Source organism: Humulus lupulus, chromosome 4 (genome assembly GCF_963169125.1).
Source record: "Humulus lupulus chromosome 4, drHumLupu1.1, whole genome shotgun sequence".
In the NCBI taxonomy this organism is placed as follows: Eukaryota; Viridiplantae; Streptophyta; class Magnoliopsida; order Rosales; family Cannabaceae; genus Humulus; species Humulus lupulus.
This window is the reverse complement of record NC_084796.1, coordinates 7620322-7636509: the sequence shown is the minus strand read 5'-3', so window position 1 is coordinate 7636509 and position 16188 is coordinate 7620322. Positions and strand designations below refer to the sequence as shown.

Sequence of the window (16188 nt, the reverse complement as noted above, 5' to 3'; positions counted from 1 at the left end):
AATTTAGTAGAATTTTCTTTATAAATAGGACTACCCAAATCTGTAGTTCAAAGTAATCTTATCTAATCAAGAGGCATGATAATTTTACTTCAAACTAGGGACTTATGGTTATCAACGCAATACACAAATTCTTGATATCCTATTCAAAACCTATTGCCAAACCTAAAAAGTTTAAATTACAACTCTATGAATAAATACTACATATATAAAACATGTTCAATTAATAAATCCAAAAAAAAAATGGGTAGAGTTAGTTGATTTCAAATTTTACCTTTGTCAGATCATTAGATTCAGTAGGTGGTGTCCAACTAGTTAAGATTGATCTCCATGTATTTTCATCCAATGATTTGACGAAATCTTTCATTCTAACTTTCCATTAAGAATAGTTAGAGCTATTCAACAAGGGAGGACGTATTATTGAACCACCTTCTGAAAAGAAAGATATTTCACAAGGCACAAGACAAACAGAAAAAAAAATACAAGATCGCACTAAGAGTTTAGTGACCCACTATGGTACCAATTGAAATTCCGTATTTTAATATTACCAAGTGATTTAAAATAAATAGCTTAATTAAATGCGGAATACTGATTAAGTTGTTTCGACACATTTCAGATTTGTTAACACTACTTATGCAACTGTTACAACAGAAATAGAAAAATAAGTAAAAATCAACACACGAGAATTATTACGTGGTTAAAAAATCCTTTCAGATAACCTACATCCACGGGGCCACGCTCAGAGAATAAACCAAATAGTAAGGAAATAATGTGTATAAAAGCATTGACTTATACAATGTAAGACTCCCTCTGAAACCATTGCCTTAATCTTTGTTGTACTCTTCTTTACAAATCTGGTTTTGATGAAACACAAATTCTCTTGAAATCCCTTCAAAGAATAGCGAGTGCTCACTTCCTCCTGAAGTGAGAATTATTAGATAGAATCATCTCCCGAAGATCCTTATGAACACGTTCACAATAGACACTACCTGTGTAATGACCCACTAATCTAGACTTTTGGACCATTAACGAAACTATACATACAAATTCTTACTAAAACTTACATTTGCAAAAATACCATAATTTTATTAGGTAACTTGTAGAAATAAAAATTACTTACATAAATACCAAAAAGGATATGGGATCCCATTGTCTTTAAAAACAAAACATGATTTAAAATAAAAAGACATTACATAAATCGTGCGGAAAATTACATGTAAAAAGACATAAAACAGAAACTACATCCTCGAATCGAATAACGCTCGACTCCTTGACTCCATTCACCATCGATACACATTCTCTAAGCGTCACGAATCTTACCGCCTCTTAAAGCTATTTTCCTGCACATAAAACAAAAAGGAATGAGCCTAATGTCCAGCAAGGAAAATCTAACACATAGTCATACACATAAATTTCGTAATAAACGTAAAGACATATCATAACACTTAATACATACACTTATTATAATGGCCATTATTACTTGGGGTCCCATAGACTAAACAAGCATATGCCCATGGGATTAGTGGGGTCCTACTAGCTAAGTAGGTCATATGCCCATAACCCATTTGGGGTCTTGTTAGTCATATGGGTCATATGCCCAAGCCTACAAACATACATGCATACATATTATAACACATTTAATAACATAAAACATATAGATAACATAAGCATATAACATATTGATTCTAGCCTATTTTCCTTACCAAAGTTTCCGGGATATGTGGACAGCGTTGGGACTTTGGAACACTCCTAATAACCATAATGAACAAGAGTGAGTCTAAAGAAGGAAAAGAGATGAAAAGGAATGGGAAGACTAAACCATTTGAGAAACATGCTTACCGAAACTTATGTGCTCAAGAACTTAGATTTCCTAACCAAAATAAGAATGAGGTTAGGAAACTGAATAGAAGACTATGAGAAAGAAAATAACATAAAACAATGAGCTAGAGTTTTGGTTTACCTCAAAGACTTGAAAGACCAATCTACACCACAATCGAAATACTACAGAACCTCACTTCCCAAAGTGTTTGATAAGCTTATGATGTTTAAGCTTATGATTTTCCCAAAGCAGGTGTTTACACTCTCACACTCACTTAACACTAGCAGCTTCTGAACTTAGAGCAAAAGGTGAATAATGGCTGGGTACTAGGTCCTATTTATAGAGTTTGGGAATGAAAGTATCTTGATTTTACTTGAATAAAAATAATGGCTTTTTAGGTGAAAATAATTTGAATAATCGTTCAGCAGAGGCTGAAGACTCGTTCAAAAGATGCTGGACTTATGAAGGAGTTTGAATGGCTGAAAGGAAAAGAATTCAAAAATGTTTGAAAACATGCTGGAGGAGGCGATATATCGCCCCCTGTAGGCGATATATCGCCTGGACTATTATTCCCGAGGCGACCGTGCATCGTTTCGTGTTTTCCGTATCAACGTGCTGCGATATATCGCCCCCTATAGCTGCGATATATCGGCATACGCTGAATATTTAAACACAAAATTACACATTTTTAGCTAAGTTTGAATGGGGTAAACAGCCTTGACTAAGCCCTCAACGTATTCAAAGCTGCTGACTGACTTTAAAGCATTCAAATTTTACCCTTATTTAATTTAATCCTCAAAAATACTTAATCCTTAATTACCCATTCATAACATGTGCTTAAAATCCTATTGGTTGATATCTTAACCTTATAGTATAACAAATATTACCCTTAATATCAGTCATATAATCAAACCTTAGGTTATACTTAATATTCTTAAACTATAGGTTAAACTTAGAAAATCTATAAGTACTACTATGAGTGTCCAAATAATTCCTGGTCTGAACCAAAAATCCACAGTTACAAAGATAATACTATACATACTATAATACTACTAAATAATTAGCTAAGTAAAGTTCTTGGACTCTACAACCTGTTTACAAAGGACTTGATAGATTCCATAAATACACTCAACACTCTCACAAAGATTAAGGTGAACAAACTTAATCTCTACAAAGAAAACACTCTTCAAAGTAACATAATGTTTACAAATTTCCAAATGGAAGAGGTGAAATTTCCAAAGGCCTTGGCAAGGTATTTATAGGAAAAGAAATCGTCCAAGCCCAGCATTCTCTGAGATCTTTGTAATGAATTTGCAAACTCCTTTGATTTAGGAAATCTCCCAGCCAGATAAATTCTGTGTCGACAGAAAAAGAAACTGATGAGTCAGCAACAACATCAGACTTATTTCGCAAAACGAACATGGTCATTTCTTTTGACCATGTTCATTTTCGAAACATTCTTTATTTCGCAATGAACATAATCCCTGAAAATATTCTCACAAGATAAAATACAAAATTTTACCAATAAAAATTGATTGTGATAGATAAGATAAAAATTGTATTCACACTAAAAGAGATTTTCACTTAAAAATCCAGCTGAATTATGGGGTAATATGCTGCTGATTTTTTACAATTTAAAATATTTTGTCTAAAGATAAAGCTAGGCAATCAGGGTTTTACAACAATAATTGCATGTGAGTAGTATATTTTCAATTCAGATTGTACATGAAGCTATGCTCGTTAACGTCAACTAAATTGCATCAGACAGTAGTTGTAGAGACTCAGAAAAAGGAAAAAAAAATATTATTTAAATTATTTTTTTTGTGGGTGGGACCCACCTGAGTAAATGAGTCAGTACTCATTTTTTTTCTTCTTTTCTTTTCTTCTTCTTTTCCCTTCTCTCTCCCCGAAACCCCTTCTTCTTCTCCCTTTTTCTTTTCTTTTCTTTTCTTTCCTTCGTTTTCTCTCCAAACTAGTCACGGCCACAACCAGTTGGACCACCGCCGGAGCGCCATTTCCGACACGCGCCAGAGCTACAGCTTCCCTGACCGGTGATGACGGAAACCCCAAATTTTGGTGGCCATCGGAGCAAGGACGTGCCTATACAGCCACTTCGAAGTTTCGCCGTCGAAACTTTGAGGTGACTTTCCGGCGAACTCCGACCACCGTTCAGCGAGTGGGTGGTACCGTTGGAATCAGCGCCGTGAGAGGATCGTCGCCCACTAAGTCATTCTTGTCAACTCACCATTTTTCTCTGGCGAGATTTTGGGTATCTTCGCCCCTTTGGAAGCATTTTCCGGCGACACCGGAGGTCATTTGGGCGAAGGAGCTGTACTTTCGTGATGTACTCATCGGGATGATCGTATCGACATATGCCATGCATATATTCGTTGACGTTTCCGGTACCGCCACCAACCGCTATTGTGCACCGCTTGGGTGAGGTTCCGAAACTTGAAATTTTAAATATGGTCATATTATATGTCATTGGATACGATTTTGAATAAGGAATGCTATGATGATAATCGTTTGCTCATTTGGTGCACGTAGGAAAAACGTGATATTAAAACCGGACTAAATCATTCTAAGATCATCGATAAGCTTAGGAGCGTCGCTTTGGGCTCGGATTAAATTCTAAAGAGGTAGGGATTCAACTAGACTATTGGACTTATTTTACTCGTATTAAATTGCATTCAACATATTCCAATTTTGATATTTATAAACTGTTTGAAAAATTGAAAACTTAACCTGCATGTTTTCTGATCTGTTCTGAGGGCACCGAGTGCCAAATATATATTTTGTTCACTTATTTATGCAGGTTATGATTTTTGGGTTTACTCAAATGTAGCTGTTATGCTGCAAAATTTTCTAAAATATAAAGGGAATATGTTTCTTTCTTTTTATGTTTACCTGCATTTGGTTATACTGATGAGAGCCATAGTGATCATGATTGGTGCACGTTGTTGTTTCACGACCTAGTCTCTATGTCATCATAGGTAGATCAGGTGTCCACTCACCTGTAGGTGTAAATACCTAGCATCTGTATATAGGAAGTGTTCTGAGCCTCCCCCTTGTGGTGGTTATCAAGTCCGGCTACCCGGTTTAGGATGTCGGATTTTCTATGGTGGGTAACGGGAACTAGGGATCTAGTGGACGGTGTGATGTGCACTTGTAGCTATGCTCTTATGATTATTTGTGGTTTCTCTATTTTGGTTTATACATGATGATATATGTTTTGCTTTCAAAGCTAACTATGCAGGGGTTTTATTAAACTCTTGGGTCCATGATATCAGTTGTTTTCCTACTGGGCTTTATAAGCTCACCCCTATCTCTCCCATTCCAGGAGCCTAGTGACGCGAATTTGGAAATGATGAATTATCGATGGAGCCAATGTGTTTAGCCTATTTCTATTTCGGGTCATTGTCTTATCTTTTGAGCATTATATATGTATTCGATTTCGAATCTAATGATCGGTATATCTGAATGAGCTATGAAATAGTTAGGGATGAGGAATGGTGGATGCTAAGTATTATTTTGAGTGTTTATGACTTATTAAATTTAACTATTTGGTGATTACATAACTGTGAGAATATTATTGTTTTATGTATAATGATGAATAATCATACTTTTATTACTCATATTTTTCTATCTAATTATAGGAGTTATTTCATTATTTTAACTTATAATTATAGTACGATTTAATATAAATTAAATGATCATTTATAAATACTATTTTTCAACGAGGGTCAAAGTTTGACCTTTGACCACCCAAGTTATGGATATTACAAATCTGCCACGGCCTAGGGCTCGGGTCGTGACAGAAAAATGGTATCAGAGCACCAGGTTCAAATACCTCGAAGTGTGTCACCAAATAGATTAAATTTATTTTAAAATAAAGTATTTTGATCTATAAAAGGCGTATGTATATAGATAGCATCCATTCCTCACTAACTGGTTAGCTTTTGATTTACTGACCTAAGAAAATGCCTCCGAAAGGAAGGACAACAAGGAGAAGGTCTGCAGATGATGTCCTTAAGGCTGAGGTTCCTTCTTCACCAGTTGCATTCCTTGTGAACGCCATTCTTGAGGCTTTAAGAGGCATTCCTGCCAAATAGATGGATCCAGCTGCCCGACAAAGCAATCACTTCCAGATGTTCCATCGGATTCAAATGCGTAAGTCTAAAGGTGGAAAGGATTCCACGGTTGCTGAAAGATGGTCGAGGCATATAAAGAAGAGTTTAAACATTATGGGAACACCTAAGGAGTATCATGTTAATATTAATGTGCCCAAGTTGGAAAGGAGCGCACCAGATTTGTAGGAAGCCTTAAGTAGGATGAGTGGAGCTGATGGGATGACTTGAGGAAATTTTGAGATGGGTTCTCGAAGAACAACATTTTAACCCATCTCATAGGAGGACTTGATTGGATCATTTGATTGCTTAAGATCAATGACAGGTTGATGAGATCACAGAATGACTAGATAATGATGGATGTCAGTGAATGAATTCTACATGAAGTTTGTATAGTTATCTTCCTATGTTTAAGCCTGTACGGTCTATTAGCCTCTTTTAATTGAGCAGTTCCTCCGTCCCTTACTCCCTTCAATGCTGGGTCCACTTGCCCTATGACCTTTGGAAATTTGAATGAGTGTGTGACAGCAGCCTTACGGATTGAGGCTCATCAAGAAGGAATCGAAAGAAAGATTGCCCACACGACAACAGAGGTTCCAGCCATCACATGGAGGACCCATAGGGAGTTATGCAAGGTCTACTCCTTTCACAGGACAAACTAAGAGTAACCAGTCTCAGACTTCATCATATGGTTTCACACCCACACTAGGGCAACAATCCCAATATCAACATTAGTTATAGCCCCAAAGTTCAGGATTCAACCAGGGGTACTCGCAGAGTGTTCAAACTCCTATTTCAGCTGGAAGTTAGAGAGAGTTCAATCCCGAAGGAGACTCTAGTGCAAGCACAAGCCATATGGTCAAGGAAAAGGGAAAGCAGAGGAAAAAGCCTATGGTCAAGCCTATGCTCTTAGTAGTGATGATGTGCAAGGAGGAGCATGCCAAGGAGTTATGGATGGTGTGGTTCTTATCTCACACTCTTGGGCTCATGTATTATTTGATACTCGTGCATCTCATTCTTGTATATCATTAATGTTTGCTAGCATGTTGGGTTTGAGTTGAGAAACTTTTAGTCCTACATTGCAGTTGAGTGTACCCATGGGAGGGTATGGTGAAGTATCAACCATATACAAATCGGTTGTATTATGTTTGAATGGCATAATTTATTAGGAAACCTGATGGTGTTACCTATAGGACAATTTGATGTGATTCTTGGCATGGATTGGTTGTTTAAGTACCAAGCCATTGTTGATTGCTCACGCAAAAGGGTGACTCTTTTAACTCAAAGTGGAGATTTCATTGTATATTGAGCCAACATGAGTGCAGTAAGGTAGGATCCTATCCTTAAGGCATGTTTAGGTGGGAAAAGAAACTTAGAGTGTTATGGGAGTCTGTTTGCAATTGAGGATAAGTCTAGGCCTCTAGACAAGTTTCCTTGGATATCAGTGGTTAGTGGCTTTCCAGATGTGTTTCCTGAGGATTCGCCAGGATTACCACCTTATAGAGAGATCAAATTTTGCATTGATTTGATTCCCGGGACTCAACAAGTTTCTACTACCCCTTATCGCATGGCACCTACAGAGTTGGATAAATTGAAAAAGCAATTGGGTGAGCTAATGGATAAGGTACATCAGGAACAGTACTTCCCCATGGGGAGCTCCAGTTTTGTTTGCCAAGAAATCTGATGGATCCTTGTGATTGTGCGTCGATTATAAGAAATTAATTTAGATGACAATTAAGAACAAGTATCCATTGCCAATGATATATGAGTTGTTTGATCAGCTCATATGTTCAAAGTGTTTTTCCAAGATTGACTTAAGCTCAGGCTATCATCAATTGAGGATTTAGGAAGAGGATATATTCCCATGCGTTCATGTATTTCAAATTGCTCACCTTAAAAGCTTTCATTGTGAGACACATCAATAATTTGTAGCCTTGGAAACTCGCCCTTAGTGTATTCATGTTTCCCTATGACTCCATGAAATTTGTTCTCCCTCATTAAAACAACTTTTAACAGAGGAAACCTCCCAAGCCAAGTGGGGAACACATCACTGATTTGATTGTAAGAAAAGTCAAGAAACTCAAGATTCACACATGTTGCAAATGGTCGTTGAAGTTTTCCCTGAAAATTATTGTGACTGAAATCCACCATCCTCAAATCACTTTCCTGCTACTGACATTCAAGAGGAATGGTGCCATGGAAAGAGTTGTTTCTCAAATTCAAAGCTATTATAGAGCCACTGATCATACCGCCTGAACAACGAGGAAACTCCCCACTCAAGTTATTGTTTGACAAATCAAGGATCAAAATTGAACTCAAATTGCATATCGACTTGGGAATTTCACCACTTAGAATATTGTCAGAGGCATCGTAATGCATGACAGATGATGGAAGAAATGGCAGTTGTCCTTGCAAGGAGTTGTTGGATATATCTATCACTTCCAAGCGTTGAAGACTTGAGTTCATTAGATTTTGGGGAATTTTTCCATATATATTGTTACTGGAAAGGTCCAACATTTCGAGATTAGTTTGATTACCAATAAATTCAGGAAACTTGCTCAAGTTGCAAGAGGCCAACGATAGACAATAGAAATTTGAAAGTGTGGTGTTAGGATCTCTTTCTCGTTCTTCAATATGTAACGAAATCATATTGTAGCTTAGAACAAGGGTAGCGAGATTTCTCAGTTTAAGAAATGAATCTAACTGCAATGTACCACTCAAACTATTATGCGAGAGGTCGAGATTTTCAAGATTATTGAGTTTGAACAAGGATGGCAGAATCGAACCAATCAATTTGTTTCAATTTCTTGTATTGCAGTAAGATTGCCAAACCAAGAAGGGATTGGCCCTGAAATTTGATTGTTTTGTAAATTTATGAAGATAAGGTGGGTGAGGTTTTGAACAAAAGATGGGATGTACCCAGTGATGTCATTTTCTTTGAGATTTAGAACAGAAAGCTGGGTTAATTCACCAAGTGAAGATGGAATAGGCCCATACAATCCACAACCCCCTAGACCAAGAACTTTCAAAGAAGTCAAATTTGCCAAGGAATCACCTAGTTCATAACCCATGTCGACATAGTTTAGAAAAAAAAAATCCAAAGCAGTCAAGTTTTGGACTAAGCTTCCAAGATTAGGATTTTTAAGTTTCAAAAGATTCTTAACTACAGATGGATCGTTAACACCAGTGTTATATGACAGGTCAAGGAGAGACAACTTAGACAAAAGTGAAAGTTGAGATGGAGTCTGACCTTGGAAGAAAGAAGAACGCAAGCGAAGAAATTTCAACTCCGGAAAAAAGCCCATGGCAGTGGGAATTGGAGAGAAAGTGAAGTTATTATAGCTAAGATCAAGCTCCTGAAGATGAACAAGGTGAAAGATAGTGTTGTTGGAGTGGAAAGAGCCGTAGAGACATGAACTATTGAGGTAAAGACCAATGACATGACCAGTCTCCACATCACAGTCAACACCATCCCACGAGCAGCAGTTGGTACCATTATTCGATCCCCAAGACGATGTCTTTGGATGGACAACTACAGTCAAAAAGGGGTCTTGTCTACTCCGACAATCTAATTTAAAGCTTTTGTTGAATTGTATCAAAGCATTTCTCTCCTCATCATGGCAAGAAGGCTGCATAGAATTAACAAGTTGATGAGAAAGTAGCAGAAAATGAAACAGTACATTAATCACAACTCATAATGAAAGAGCCATAGTGTTTCTTTCCAACTTAATAATGGTTTTTATGATCTTGGTAGAGATCATGCAATTCCCTTATTCCTTTAAAAATAGACAGAAATGTGTGGATATATATATATATAATTATATATGTTATCTCCATTTATTCAACTTGATGTGTACACGAGTGGCGGAGCTTAAGTCTATCTTCACATATGCATGCATCTTTACAACAGTTTGTCATCATTTCCACGTCCCAATACTAACGAGTCATCACCACATGAAACCAATTCGTATTTTCCACGTTAAAACCATCAAAAAGACAAAACCCAAACCGTAGAAAGTACGTAATGGCGAGGAAAAGTACGTAATGCTGACAAAACGCAATGTCTTTAAAGTCATCACTGATGCACTAATTAATACCATAATATATTTGTGATTGCTCATTAAAACTAATTCGTGAGTGCAACGTTAAAATTAATTCGTAATGTTTGAGTGGTAGGAATGGTGTTGAAAAATGATTATGATGTTTGAATTCTTGTTGGAATGAACATTGGAATCTGTCATTAATTGACTTAATTGTCCATATATTTTCTTTTTTGTTTATATTTTTTTAAATATTCAAAATATAAATAAATTTAAAAAATATTTATGATTTAAAGGCCCGACAAAAAAATATTTTTAAATAAATAAAAATCACTTTTCAAAATTAAATGTATTCATTAATGTTGATCACAGATTTAGTCAACGACACTCAGTCAAGGAAATGATAATAAATTATAAAATAACTGAACTTAAGTACACAACATATAAATATAAGCATAAATATATAGTCGTTCGGCTCCAAAAGTTGATAATGACTTACGTCCACTTGTACTTTTATTAATCACAAATGTCTCAGACTCAAGATCATAAGAACAAGATTCAGCTGAGTTATTTCTTCATTAAGCTTGAGAGAGAAAATACAGTTTGAAAGAGTTTATGTATGTAAAGTGCGCATGAAAAATAATGGTGGTGAGAGGTCTTTATTTATAGTCTCTAGTGGGTCTTGGGCCTTACAGAAATAATGCGGGTTTGTTACAACTGGATATGCAATAAAAGAATATAAAAAAAAATACATTCAAATCACAATTAAATAAATATCTTGTAAGATTTGGGTTGCTCATCTGGTTGTTTGAATTGCATCTAGGGATTTCCTACAACGAGGGCTTCTTCGATCCATCGTAGTTTGCATGTATTTAAATTGTTGTTTTCGAACAAGCTCAGATACATGCCATTTTGTTATATGCCACATCACTATGTCTATTTTTTTTTTTGGAAAAACAAGTAATAACAACAATAATAATAGTATATGAATTAATAATAAAAATAATAATAGTATATGTTTATATGTTTTTATTATTAACATATCATATATATTTTATATCTTAGGTGTGTATATATAATATTATCTTAACAAAAAATATTAAATATTAAATATCATATATATATGGAAGACTTCTCAATGGTTATTACCCATAGATGGGTACTAACAATTATGATGATTTGATAACATAGTGACTTTGTATAGCAAGTCACCAACAGATAAATATTTTTTTTCTACATTAATTTCGAATTTAGTTATTTTTCTTTTGTCATAGTTAATGTTGTGTACAACCAATGAGAGACACTAGTATATTTAAAAATTGACATGTATTTGAAAAATGAAAAGTTTAGAATATTATATTTTCATAATAAATACACTTTTTTTCATCAAGTAAACCTTCCAAAAATTTGAAAAATCAAAATTTATTTTTAGAAATATTAATTAACAACTATAAATATGGATCATTGATCTTAATCCAATGGTTAATAATAAAGTAACTATTCATGGGTAGTAACCATTAAGAGTGCACTCATATATATATATATATATATCTTTATATATTATAAATGTGAGTTTAACAGAAATTGTTAATTTATGTTAGATTTAATACTTTTTTATTGTTTTCTAACACTGTTAGTATTAAAGTCATCTAAAAAAAAAGGTAAATAGATTAAAATATTATCTAAATAAGGTAAATAAATTTAAAATAAAAAAATAATAAATAAGCCATAATAATTTCTCATTACATAATTTAAAATTTTATATTAAAGTATTTAAATTACTCTATCAATTATGTTTTAAAAACTATAACAAAAAAATATTTATGTGTTTAATTTTTTTTCTTTCTTTTATCAATTATTTGTCTTGTCACTTAATATATTTTGTTTATCCAAACATATATGTAATATTAACATAAGACATAAATGTACAAATTTGTTATTTTGTCCTTTAGTATTTTAATGAGAAATCACTTATTTTAATTGTTCTAGTCATTAATTGAATAATATATTTATATATAAATTTCTGTGTTCGCTTTAAATTTTTTTTAATATATAAATCAAAACATAAAAAATACCAAAATTTAAATTATTATGGACACTAAAATTAAAACTATTAAACAACATCAAATTATTTACTTTAAAACTAGAATGCATCATATTTTTATACATAAAAAGTGTGTATCTAACGAATTCTTGGTTGAACGATATTTTTAAAGAAAAATTATGATATTATTTATTTCTTTAAGACTATGGACAATGTTCTTTTATAATATATATGATATTGTTTATTTATTTAAAATTAAATGATAATTAAAAAATATATAATAATTTTTAAATAAAACTAAGCAAACGTGCATTGCACGTTACTTATATTTAGTATATAAAAATGGAAGAGTTTTCAATAGTTATTATTGACCAGCGTTTTCGTCAACGACACATAGTCAAATTATACGACAGGAATTAATTAAATGAACTGAAATCAAGTAAAACGACACAAATAATTTATAGTAGTTTGACCATAAGAATTAGTAATGACCTACGTCCACTTGCACTTTTATTAATCAAAGAGGTTTCAGACTCAAGATCAAGGAAAAACAGGGTTCAACGCCTGATAGAAAAAGAATACAATTCGGTATAGTTTTGTATGTAAAATGCGCACAAATTTAACTTAGAAATAATGACTGAGATATCTCTATTTACAAAGTCTCTTAATGGGCTATGGGCCCTTACAAGTTAGTCTAGGCACTACATGTGTGGTGTAGGATTGTTACAACTAATTACAAATTCAAATAATACATAAAAAGTACATTCAAATATCGGCTACATAAATATCTTAGGATATTTTGCAGTGTCTCAAGAAATCCGGATCTTCGGGTGAAAAATGATGCAAAATGATGAAAAATCGATCATGTTTTGATGCAATCATGAAAACTTGATTTTTGGTCAAAACGATTTTTTTTATGCAAACTCGATGCTTTTTCGATACAAAATCGATGTTGTTTCGATGCAATCATGAAAACTTGATTTTTGGCCAAAACGATACTTTGCCGATGCAATTTTGATACAAAATCGATGTTGTTTCGATGCTCTTGCGATACAATCATAAAAAAAAATGATTTTTGGCCAAAACGATATTTTTTCGATGCAATATCGATGTTCTGTGCTGAAATTATTTGACGAAATTAAACTTTGGAGGCTTATATCTTTTCACTCAAATGTCTGTTTCAGGTATTTTTTTTTTTAATTCTGGTATTTTTACGAGATCTACAAGACGAGATCATGTAAAATCCTAAAATTTGTATGTAGTACACACAATTTTGATGAGTCCTTACATGGGTACTTGAATGGTGGTGTTAATGGGGTACGTACTTGTAACGACCTCATTTCTTAACATACGTATATATAGTGTAAAACAAAGTTTAATCTGAATACGACAATTCTGAAATTCTGAATTTACAAAAAACTTTATTAAACATTACATAAACCAATGTTCATAGCTTCAAACCATACAATACTCTCGACTGAATAAATTTTTTATCTTACATACAAATCTTAATACTTTTATAAATAATTTTCGTGGCATTACTACATCTTCACGTAAAACTATAGATGTATCCAACCGATAAATTTAAACGCTTTAGGTAAATTACAACGTCCACGAAATACTTTTAAAGCCTTATGTAAATTATAAAGTCTCCAAAATACTTTTTATGAAATATAAATATAAAATCAAGTTTCTTGTTTATTTATAATATAGCATAGCAGAACTCAATTCCCTTCAGGTCAGTCCTATATGTACAGTCATGTTGGCTCCACGTATACTCATCAACGATTTATATTTGGGGCCTCTTACCTACAATACAAAACATTATCTGATGAGCCAAGGCTCAGTAAGCAGAATAGCTACCTCGTATGCATTAAAATAAACGTGCAACATGTTATGTATTTTCTTTATTTCACTTTCCTTTCTTTTGGGCCCTAGAGGATGCTGCTGCTGGCATTACATAGGGAATCACATTCCCTTCTGAATATAAACATGATAATAGGGAATTTCTCCCTCATAAAAATTCATTATATAGGGAAGTACATCTCCCTCCTTACATTTTTGGGATGTAGGTCTCCCAAGCAGCACCTCTACTTTAACGCTTTCAATAACTTGTTTGTGAACATTAAGCGTGCTTATGCATAAGAAATATAACATTCTTAAAAATAACTTATGCATAACAACATGACAGGATAACATATAAAGCATATAAATGCACATAAGATACATAAAAGACTTGTATTGTAGATGAGGGTTCTACTTACCTTGCGTCTTGATAAAACAACTGAAATTGTTAGCTTCCTGATAAAAACACAAACTATTAACTTACATAAAATCTACATGATGTAAATTTTAGTTTATAATTGTTGTTATTCTATTTTTCTTATTTTATTGTTTATTTTATATGTCTAGGCGTATGGTCATACTATAATTGTCCATGTCAAGATCCCGGTCTAAAAGTCGTGGTCATGGTCATGGTCATGGTCATGGTCATGGTCATGGTCATGGTCATGGTCATGGTCATGGTCATACGGAAATGTCCAGGTCATAGTATCAGTCCATAATAATAAGAAATAAGGTCATATAATAAAAGTCTATAATAGTCCAAAGTGTGACCATAGCCTATATAAGTTTAGTATTATAAAGATACATAAAAATAGTTTATATTTCAATTTTGGCATTGTAAGCTATGGCGACATGGTAAAATAATCTATATATAAATTTTAGCATTATAACGGCATAGTAAAATAATATATATATAAATTTTGGCATTATAACGGCATAGTAAAATAATCTATATATAAATTTTTGCATTATAACAGCATAGTAAAATAATCAATATATAACTTTTGGCATTATAACGGCACAGTAAAATAATCTGCATATATATAATAACTAAATAACTAAAATGAAAGGCTCGGGAAAGAGCTTACCTAAAAGGTTTTCGTAGGCTAGCGTTACGGACAGAACTTCGCCTAGATCTTCGAGGTTTAGAACTTAAGAAGATTTTTGGGTAGAGTGAGAGAAAGAAAATGAGGTTTTGTGATTCAAAATGAGTTTTGGAAGATCTATTTATAGGAAAAACTTGGGATACTATGCTAATAAAATATTTAAAATATCAAGCATAGTGGAATAATAAAATAATCAAAATATTAAGCATGGTGGTTTGCTAAAGTCATCATTGTATCACTACTGCATCATCATGTAAGAACCATGGGTGGACCACGTTGTGGGACCCATGTGGACCCTATTGTGGGACCCACTATGAATAGTACCTGGTGAATAGTAACAAAAAAATGAAAACTTCTCAATCTTTTTATATTACTTAGTCCAACATTTTTTACTCACAAATTTTTCTAAAAAAGTTTCTCTAACATCCATAAATTAATTATTCTCATGTGTTAGTTACTTCAACAACTTAGAATTGTTAAAATTCCACAATAAAATACAACTATATCCCCAACGGTCAGGTTATTATTTCCAATGGTCGGATCAATATTCACCAACGATCATAACGGCTAGTTTTTGTCCTATAAATACTTGTTCCTTCAACCATTTACTTACACAACTTCTTCATCTCTTAACCTTCTAGATAAAATTCATCATCAAATCATGAATCTCTCTTTATTGTTCATAACTTTAGTGATTGCTTGCTTGTATTTAGCATCATTCTATGGGTATTATACTAATGAAATGCCCATGAATATTATATTTGTGTATTCATTAGTTATTCTTCCACTTTACTTAATAGCTCTAGCATTCGATTAACATTGTAATGCACTCAAAAGTATGAATAAAAACATCTTCTCTTATTTTTCATAATTGTTATAATGCATTTGTAGAAAGAAGTGGGAGTTACAGTACTTCAATGGTGCTTCAATCCAAAGGATGGTTATGGGTAGAGATCCAAAGGAGAAATGATTTTGAGTGAGAAAAAGAGCTTCAATGGTGAGGTAGTGGTGGTGGTGTCACCATAGCAGAGAGAGGAATGGAGAGTGTGAGAGATAGGTTGAGAGAGAAAGAGAAGAGTTAATGAGATGGACATTATAGTAAAAATTTAAGTGTCTATAGTAAAAAAAAAAAAATTTAAAAAGCCTATTTTACAGATGCCACATAATTTTGTCATATTTTTGAATTAGTGTGTGTTATCATGCATAAAGC

At 33.4% G+C, this 16188-nt stretch overlaps 1 protein-coding gene across 2 annotated transcripts; it reads right to left on the bottom strand.

Annotated features, from left to right (window-relative positions):
* Positions 1-1122: 1122 nt before the first annotated feature.
* Positions 1123-9700, bottom strand: LOC133829849 (receptor-like protein 6). 2 transcript variants are annotated; one of them, XM_062259664.1, is made up of 2 exons: positions 9194-9696; positions 1123-1337 (listed from the first exon to the last, which is right to left on the bottom strand). In XM_062259664.1, exons 1-2 carry the CDS (start codon positions 9576-9578, stop codon positions 1330-1332), a joined length of 393 nt encoding a protein of 130 aa, XP_062115648.1. In that variant the 5' UTR covers positions 9579-9696; the 3' UTR covers positions 1123-1329. The 2 variants fall into 2 exon arrangements, with proteins under 2 accessions (XP_062115648.1, XP_062115647.1); XM_062259663.1 differs by lacking the exon at positions 1123-1337 and adding an exon at positions 2845-3171 and having other exon boundaries at positions 9194-9700.
* Positions 9701-16188: the final 6488 nt, after the last annotated feature.